This window comes from Triticum dicoccoides, chromosome 7A (genome assembly GCF_002162155.2).
Source record: "Triticum dicoccoides isolate Atlit2015 ecotype Zavitan chromosome 7A, WEW_v2.0, whole genome shotgun sequence".
NCBI lineage: Eukaryota > Viridiplantae > Streptophyta > Magnoliopsida > Poales > Poaceae > Triticum > Triticum dicoccoides.
Window position 1 is genome coordinate 550,838,263 of NC_041392.1, and position 9,003 is coordinate 550,847,265.

The 9,003-nt window shown below is 46.0% G+C and overlaps 1 protein-coding gene and 1 pseudogene across 2 annotated transcripts; one reads left to right on the forward strand and one right to left on the reverse strand.

The window, feature by feature from the left end:
- Positions 1–430: 430 nt before the first annotated feature.
- LOC119332477 (vegetative cell wall protein gp1-like) lies at positions 431–8,661 on the reverse strand. Of its 2 annotated transcripts, XM_037605659.1 has the most exons (5): positions 8,380–8,661; positions 2,530–2,691; positions 1,912–2,439; positions 1,355–1,831; positions 431–1,264 (listed from the first exon to the last, which is right to left on the reverse strand). In XM_037605659.1, the coding sequence occupies exons 3-5, from the start codon at positions 2,066–2,068 to the stop codon at positions 876–878; spliced, it is 1,023 nt and encodes a 340-aa protein (XP_037461556.1). In that variant the 5' UTR covers positions 2,069–2,439; positions 2,530–2,691; positions 8,380–8,661; the 3' UTR covers positions 431–875. The 2 variants fall into 2 exon arrangements, with proteins under 2 accessions (XP_037461556.1, XP_037461557.1); XM_037605660.1 differs by having other exon boundaries at positions 1,355–1,810; positions 1,912–2,691; positions 8,380–8,657.
- LOC119332476 lies at positions 4,053–7,488 on the forward strand (annotated as a pseudogene).
- Positions 8,662–9,003: the final 342 nt, after the last annotated feature.

Consider the following 9,003-nt stretch of genomic DNA (forward strand, 5'->3'; position numbering starts at 1 on the left):
AGTTGGTGACACTTGTAGAAAGTAACATTCTCTTTTGCCATCTCATTTTCTTTTTACAAGTGAGTAGTAATTCTACACGCTCAATCCGAGTAATCTGAGTTAGATTATTTGTGCGAGCAGTGCCCAATGAAATCAAGTTAGACCTTTTATTAGAAGCTGACTTGGAACCTCGAATCTGAAGTCTGAACATGACAACATGAAACTTGCCTGAAAAATTAAACTAGAACAGGGTGAAGGCCCAAGCCCATGAACAATCCAACACTTTAGATTCGAGTACTTCGTTGTATATGCTTATTACTATGGACAATTAAAATTAATGTGAATGTGTATGTGTATGAAATGCAATGCAATGCATTTTTTTTTTATGAATGTGTGTGTGTATTTGTATTTGCTGAGAGGCCATGCAGCTGGGGCTCAACCATGCAGTAACTAGTCAGTAACCACCGGGATTCTTTTCCTTGACAGCATGTATTGGGAATTTGGGATTACAAAATCGCAGCAGTAACTAGTCAGTAACCACCGGGATTTTTCTCCCCGCTCACAACACAAGGATTCATCACAACAAAATTATGAGTCACAGTACATACAGCCCAGCACGGGCAGAAGCCAGGGAAAGCTGCCCTGTTTTTTCTCCTATCCTATGTGACACAATATTAGTAGAGTTGATGCTAGTGTGCATCAGCTTGGATGCTCGCTATCTTCGGTGATCCAGCGTTTGCAGGCTGTAATTTAAACCCCGGTTCGTGAGCCGTCAGGAGGTTGCTGAACTTCAGTCTGAAAGATATTTTTTCTTCTTGGCGAATTAAGTCTGAAAGATCTCGTCTTGGACTGTCCAGAGCTGGGTACCTGGGATGCTCCTGGGTGCACTGCATCGATTACGGCCTACCTGGTGGATCACGCACCGGATGTAGAGGGTCTTCCAACAAGTCCACAGACGGGCTAGATGAACCATGATCAGGAGTTGGGTATGTAGGATCTTCGGGGGCGTTTAGACAAGCCTTGTCGGTTACATCTTTAACGGCTCCACGTGGACGTGGACGTGGACGCGGACGTGGACCCCCAGGAAGTGGGTGTATAACGAGCTCTTCGTGAGCAGGGAGCTTGTGGCTTGAACTGCCGGGAGTTGGGTATTTGGGGTTGTCCAGGGTGCACCGGGCAGGCTCTTCGATTACAGGGCTAAGCCTGTTACCTGATGGATCAGGAAGTGGGTGAACAACTAACTCTTCGTGATCGGGGAGCTTGTGGCCTGAACGATCTGGCAGAGCTGCAACGGAAAGGAGTAGCTGTTAGCTGGGATCAAAGGAGAGACGCGTGCGTTGCAGGAAGCATTAATTTGTTCAGGTTGGCGAGCTACCTGGGGTGACTGGAGGCTGAACGTCGGGGGCAGCCGGGGTGCAAGTTCCTGGAGCCGGCGGCGGAACGGCGGAGGAGCAGTAGGAGAAGACCTTGTCACTTGAACAGTCGGGAACTGGGTACTTGGGATGCTCCTGGGCGCAACGCGCAGGCTCGTCGGTCACAGCGCGACGCCCCCTGCGAGGTGGACGTGGAGGTGGTGGATCAAGAACCGGGTGTCCAGGATCTTCAGAGATATCCCAGGGAGGCTTGTCAGATACAGGTTCAGGTGTGCTAGATGAACCCTGATCAGGTGTTGGGTGTGCACTGCTAGGATCTTCAGGGGCGTTCAGACAAGCCTTGTCGGTTACATCTTCAACGGCTCCAGGTGGGTGCGGACACGGACGTGGACGTAGAACCCCAGGAATTGGGTGAAGAACAAACTCTTCCTCGACAGGGAGCTTGGGGCCTGAAGGAGCTGCAAAGCACAATGGAGTAACTGCCACTCTGTTAGCAATGGCATCAAAAGGAGACGGCGTGCGTGCAGGAAGCATTAATCTGTGCGGGTTAGTATACTACCTGGGGGCTGGACGGCCGGAGCATCGGCTCCTGGGGTGGCCGGCGGAACGCCTGTGCCGGCCGCGGAGGACGAGGAGAAGAAAGAGCTCAGCCGTGGCTTCCCGTGCGACATGAGCAGCACCAGGGAGCGCAGAGACGACCGGGGAGCAAGTGCCATCCTCTCTAGCCCGCTACTAGCAGAGCTTGATGGGTGAGGATTGAGGGATGCCTCCTGGCCCCGGGATTCATGTGTTTATATATGTGTTGCAGAGAGGACTTCCATGTCTCACGCGCGCACCCAGCTGCCTTGACCTTCACCCAAGAGCCCATAATTTGTGTTCATCAAGTGGAAAGGCATGCGCTCATACCATGTGGTGGAATGGATGGTATAGTCCAGTCAAACACTCTACGTCTCTATCTACCCTGCCACTAGCCGGATAGATGCAATGGATTCAGAGGTTTGGAGGTATCTTGAGCTCTTGGCACATGTTGATATCTCAGTCCCGAGACTGCGTGCCAATCTGACATGGCCGCAAGTCAACCTTTCCGCTATTTTCATGTAGACAATTTGCATAAGCTTGATTTACCCGTCATATTTGAATGGATGGACCGCATGATGAGGGGTTAATTTGTTCATACCATGCCCAGCATGCCGTACGCCCATACCGTTGACATTCTGCAGGCAAGTTGCCCTGCCGCTGGTCTGGTGGTCAAGGCAGCGCGTGCAGACTTTGGAGCCGCCGTTCTTCGGGCAAGTTGCTGTGCCGCTGGCTGGGTCAATGAGGCATAGAGTCGTCTCATCTGAAAAAAGGTGTATATGAGAATACATGAGTTTGACAGACGGAGGTTGAGGTTCACACTAATGAAATCAACAGCCAGGGCCTCTTTGGATCGCAAGAGGATAACACATATATATGAAACGAAAATATAGTAATTTTACAGGCACACGCGCAACACAGACCATTCAAAATGCGTAAAACTTGCAGGAATAGTTGTTCGACAGAAGAAAGAAAGCGCACTAGAAAAGTGCATCTGTCATATGTGAATGAGTGTAAAACAAAGAAATTGCAGGAGAGTCGTCTCGTCTGAAAAAAGGTGTATATGAAAATACATGAGTTTGACAGACGGAGGTTGAGGTTCACACTAATGAAATCAACAGCCATGGCCTCTTTGGATTGCAAGGAGGAAAACACACACACACACACACACACATCTGTGTGAAAAGAAAATAGAGGAATTTGACAGGTACGCAACACAGATAATTGTAAAACGCGTAAAACTTGCAGAAATAGTTGTTCGACAGGTACACGCGCAGCACAGAATAAAGAAAGAGCACTAGAAAAGTGCATCTGTCACATGTGAACGAGTGTAAAAAAAAAAGAAATTGCAGGAGATGTTCGAATTTCTACGAAATTAGGTCATAGGAAATCAACCCAAAGAACTACAATGGCCTCTTATCTTTGTATGAAATGGCAGAGCTCCTGCCCTTGCCCTCGGCAAGTTGCTCGGAAAAAGCATTTGTGGAGCAAATCCGTAATACTGAGATCGTCCAAAATCCTATGAAATTCCTATGATTCAAAGAGGGCTTCAACCATTTATTTCCTGTAAAATTGAAGATAAAAAAAATCTATTCATCTCTTGTTATTCTTGTACACATGAGACAAATACCCATGGCATTTTTCACACAATTTGAAATGCGTAAATTCCGCATTCCATACATCTATTTTTTCACGTTTTTAAATATTGAATTGTGTGTCCATTACTTTTCAGGAAGAAGCGTGCATTCACTCTGACTTTGTACCTCAGGTAACTACACACACACCAGCAAGAGAGTCTAGGCATCATCCTGTCCCAGTCTGAGACGTGAAGGGTCAGATCTCTTAGCGTCCAAATGCGTGCTCACAATATAAATATTCCTCAAAGTGTTGACTTGAACAACTACTTCCAAGTTACAACTAATTCAGTGAGCAAATAGTTTGGATGAACACCAAATCCGATACAAAAGCATGCCGTCGTGCATCATCCCCGTTCCCACCATATCTATGGCTGAGCCACGAATATGTGTGCTATGTTGAGCGGTTAGCTACCGTCGCACTCCAAAGCTGAGTATTTAAACACCCTCCTTCACATGAGAGTTTTCATCTCCATACTCCATAGTTGTAACCTGTAAACAACAACAATGGCATTTTCTGCTGTCTTGTGTCCAGGATTTGTTTGGTTTCTATACCTCTTTACCTTCCTTTGCAGCCTACCACTAGCCATCTGTAATGAAACTGAAAATGATAGACAAGCTCTGCTTTGCTTCAAGTCCCGGCTCTCGGGTCCAGCAGGAGTTTTAGCTTCATGGAGCAACACGTCCCTGGACGTTTGCGAGTGGCATGGGATCACCTGCAGCACGGTGTCCCCTCGTCGTGTGATTGCGCTGGACCTTGAGTCAGAAGGCATCTCAGGCTCCATATCACCTTGCCTTGCCAACCTGACCTCTCTTGCAAGGCTGCAGCTGTCAAACAATAGCTTCAATGGTGGCATACCATCGGAGCTTGGCCTCTTGAACCGGCTCCGCGACCTCAACCTCAGCTTGAATACTTTGGAAGGTAACATACCGCCATCTTTGGGTAGCAGCCATTCTCTTACATATGTCGATCTTGGGGTGAATGCTCTAATAGGGGTCATCCCGGAGTCCCTAGCAAATAGTTCATCCCTCCAAGTACTTTGGCTCATGAGCAATAGCCTTACTGGAAGCCTACCAAAGGCTCTCTTCAACACATCATCTCTTATTGGCATTTCCCTCCAAAAGAACAAACTTGTTGGTTCCATACCTGTTGTTACGGCCACCGCTCCCCCTATTCAATACCTCGATTTAAGGAATAATCATATTTCAGGAAAAATACCTTCTTCGCTAGGGAACCTTCCTTTCCTTATTGATCTTCGTCTTACAGAGAATAATTTAGTCGGGAGTATACCAGACAGCTTAGGTCATATTTCAACACTGCAGGTACTGGCCTTGACAGCCAACAACTTGTCTGGGACAGTCCCACCATCTCTCTTCAATATGTCATCTCTGACATTTCTTGGCCTAGCAAACAACTCGCTTGTTGGAAGATTACCCTCCAATATTGGCTACACACTCCCAAATATTCAGGGTTTAATCCTCTCGTCAAACAAGTTTGATGGCCCAATCCCAGCTTCTCTTCCCAAAGCTTACAACCTTCGTCAGCTTTACCTATATAATAACAGCCTAACTGGGTCCATACCCTTCTTTGGGTCATTGCCAAATTTGGAGGAACTTGGTTTGTCATACAACCAGCTAGAAGCGGGAAACTGGGGATTTGTCTCTTCACTTGCAAACTGTACCAGGTTGACTAAGCTGATGTTGGCTGGGAACAGTCTTCAAGGCAAGATGCCAAGTTCGATAGGCAATCTTTCTGATAGTCTCGAGTGGCTGTGGCTAAGGGAAAACCATATTTCTGGGCCTATACCACCTGAGATTGGCAATCTTAAGAGCCTCAGCAGGTTGTATATGGATTACAATCTTATCACTGGAAATATACCACGAACAATCGGTAATTTGCAGAGCTTGGTCCATCTATCCTTTGCACATAACAAACTGTCAGGGCAAATCCTGGATACTATTGGTAATCTGGTTAAGCTAAATTCTCTGAAATTGGATGGCAACAACATTAGCGGAAGGATACCTGCAAGTATAGGACGTTGTACTCAACTCCAAATACTAAACCTTGCTCACAACTCGCTAGAAGGGAATATACCAAGTGAAATCTTCAAAATTTCTCCGCTTTCTGAAGAGTTGGACTTGTCACACAATTACCTATCTGGGGGAGTACCAGTGGAAGTTGGCAATCTTATTAATGTGAACAAAATTAGCATATCAAATAACAGGTTGTCCGGCAACATCCCATCCACTCTTGGCCAGTGTGTGGTTCTGGAGTACTTAGATATTTCTCAGAACAATTTGTCCGGAAAGATTCCACAGTTCCTCACATCCTTAAGTTCCCTGCAAAATCTCAACTTATCCTTCAACAATTTTGGTGGGGAGGTTCCCAGAGGTGGTATTTTTTACAATGCTAGTGCAGTGTCAATTGAAGGAAATGATGATTTGTGTACCAGCATTCCAACAGTAGGTATACCTCTTTGTTCCACACTAGTTGACAGAAAAGGAAAACAAAATTCCTCGGCTCTAGTCCTACGGATAGTAACTCCAACCATTGCTGTTGTTATATTAATTTTGTCATGTATTGCGACAATTTACTGGAGGAAGAGGATGCAAGCAAATCCACATTTGCAGGAATTTGATGAGCATGTGAAGAAGATATCGTATGAAGACATTGCAAGGTCAACAAATAGGTTTTCTCCAGCAAACCAAATTGGATCAGGATCATTTGGAGTGGTTTATAAGGGCAGTTTGAAGCTTCAGAAAGATCAAGTTGCCATCAAGATTTTCAACCTTAACAATTATGGAGCAAATAGGAGTTTTATTGCAGAGTGTGAAGCCCTGCGAAATGTCCGTCATCGGAATCTTGTAAAGATCATCACTTCATGTTCTTCTGTGGACTCTACTGGGGCAGATTTCAAGGCGCTAGTATTCCAATACATGCCGAATGGGAACTTAGAAATGTGGCTACATCCTGAAGACCTTGAACATGGTGAGAGACATACCCTGACTTTATGCCAAAGGATCAATATTGGCTTGGATGTAGCATTTGCTTTGGATTATCTTCATAACCAATGTGCATCTCCACTGATACATTGTGACCTAAAGCCAAGCAATATCCTTTTGGATCTTGACATGGTTGCGTATGTCTCTGACTTTGGGCTGGCAAGGTTTGCATTCACTGCATCAAATGCATACAAAGATAGTTCAACAAGTCAGGCCTGCCTAAAAGGATCCATCGGATACATCCCACCAGGTGAGATTAAGCATCTCCTCAGTGTGTTGGGTTGTTGGTTGAGTTTGTTCTTTACAGAGTTGTACATATACTTTAGATTCCCTAATTGTGTTTGTAAATGTAAATGCAGAGTATGGCATGAGCGAAGAGATATCAACCAAGGGTGATGTCTACAGTTTTGGAGTGCTTCTGTTGCAAATGATAACAGCGCGAAGTCCAACCGACCGAAAATTCAGTGATGGTGCAAGCCTTCATGAATTTGTTCGTAGAGCATTTCCAGATAATATATATGAGGTTGTTGATCCAACAATGCTACAAGATGACAGCAACGCACAGGAAGTGATGAAGAAGTGTGTCGTTCCAATGGTTAAAATAGGCCTCTCTTGCTCCATGACATCACCCAAAGACCGGCCGGACATGGGACAAGTTTGTGGCGAGATCCTTAGAATCAAGCATCTGGCCACACACATGGATGTCAGATGAAGCAAAGGATCGGCAGGATGGTAGCTAGCGACAGAAATTCGTGTAAAAGGGAACAATGGTGTACTATCTTTTATGGCTTTTCCATTCTTTAGTTCAGTTAGTGACACTTCCAGACAGTACCCTTCTCTTTTGCCATAGCATTTCATTTCATGTACGGATTTTTCCTTATTTGTACAAATGAGTAGTATTTATACAAGCACAGCCTGAACGATCAGAGCTAGACCAATTTGCGCAGTCAGAGTAAATATTTGGGAGGCTGACTTGGAACCAAGATAGAGGATTAACCCTTGATTTTGAACATGGCTTGAACACAAAATTCACGTCAACAAGCCAGAGTTAACGGGGTTGAGAACCAATCTACGCCCAATCCACGGAGAAGAACGCCCCATATCAAGAAAATAGGCATGTCACAAGCGTGTAGCTGGTTGCCGTGGAAACCTAGTTTGCCCCGCCACTCCATACTGATTGCCGCTGCTTGTGACGTGCCACCCGCTGATTGTAGCGCAAACTGTTGCTGTGGCTGAAGAGAATACCATGTAGAGGCAAGTGCTTAAAGTGGTCTGAAGCTGCCTTACAAGATGAACAATCTTGCTAGCAGTCTGTTCTGTTGCCAGACCTTTACCCTACCCGCATTACTGTCTCTGAATAAGCTTTATTAAGGTTTCATTTCCCACACAAACGAAGGAGCTCATAAACTGCATCTAAATCATAACTAATAACGGCAAACGAACAACGACCAGTCTTTTGCAATCAGCAAGAAGAGATAATGAAGTATCGGAAACCTCAGAAAAATTAGAAGATGTCAACTGCACAATAACAGCTGTCAATAAAACCTCTACGAAACGCGAAATGCAAAACAGGACCAAAATTTCAGTAGTGATCGGCTGCAGACAAATGTATAAGCTACAGTACATTATTGTTCAGCAGATTCATTTGACCCTGCATCACGCCACTTGCCTGGAATCCAATCAGGAAAATGTTTATATGAAACCTAAACTCCAATTGGCTTCAATTGATCATGAGATGAGCGAACCGGGCGATTAATTAGTTGTTAACTAAGAGCGCAGGCGGGGAGGGAGGCAGGGGAAGGAGTGGGGGTCACCTCTGCCGGCGATGGGATCTTGGTGCGGGCGAGGCACTAGCGACGGAGGCGGCGACGTTTGGCCCGTGCCTCAGTGACTGAGGCACCGCAGAACGGCATGTCGACGCGCGGCGGCGCCACCAGGACCTTAAGACTACCGGACGAGGGCATGGCGCGGAGGCGCGGGATCACCATCTGCGGCGGAGACGCCGGACTGGAAAGCGGGGGAACCTGACGGGTGAGCCAGGAGGACGGGGCCGTGCCGCCCGCAGCCTGTCAGGACCCTGACGCTCTGAACCTGACGAAACTACAACTGTCTGGAGAAATCCACGCTACGGCGCGGACTGAAGAAACAGAGGAGGAAGAAAACAGTTCGATGGACGGCTATTATACACCATTGCCACATCAACGGCTCACCTTCACGCTTGGCTCCCCTATTTACCGTCCCGCAAATGTATTCCTTCCGGTAATTTCTACTCCGCACATAAAATTTGTCTGAAGTCACATTTTGTGAAATTTGATCATACTTATATGAGAAAATATCAACATACTAAAGTTACACAGTATGAAAAATAAATTCATGTTGTGAAATGTTAATGTTTTTTTTATGAAGTTGGTCAAACTTGGCGAAGTTTGACCACAAAC

Excerpts from the sequence above, each read along its gene's own strand:
- LOC119332477 (XM_037605659.1), bottom strand. The coding sequence starts at position 2,068 with ATGGCACTTGCTCCCCGGTCGTCTCTGCGCTCCCTGGTGCTGCTCATG. Across the intron at positions 1,832-1,911 it reads TCCGGCCGTCCAGCCCCCAG|TTACTCCATTGTGCTTTGCA; the intron begins GTAGTATACTAA and ends ACAGAGTGGCAG. Across the intron at positions 1,265-1,354 it reads TCAGCCTCCAGTCACCCCAG|CTCTGCCAGATCGTTCAGGC; the intron begins GTAGCTCGCCAA and ends TTTCCGTTGCAG.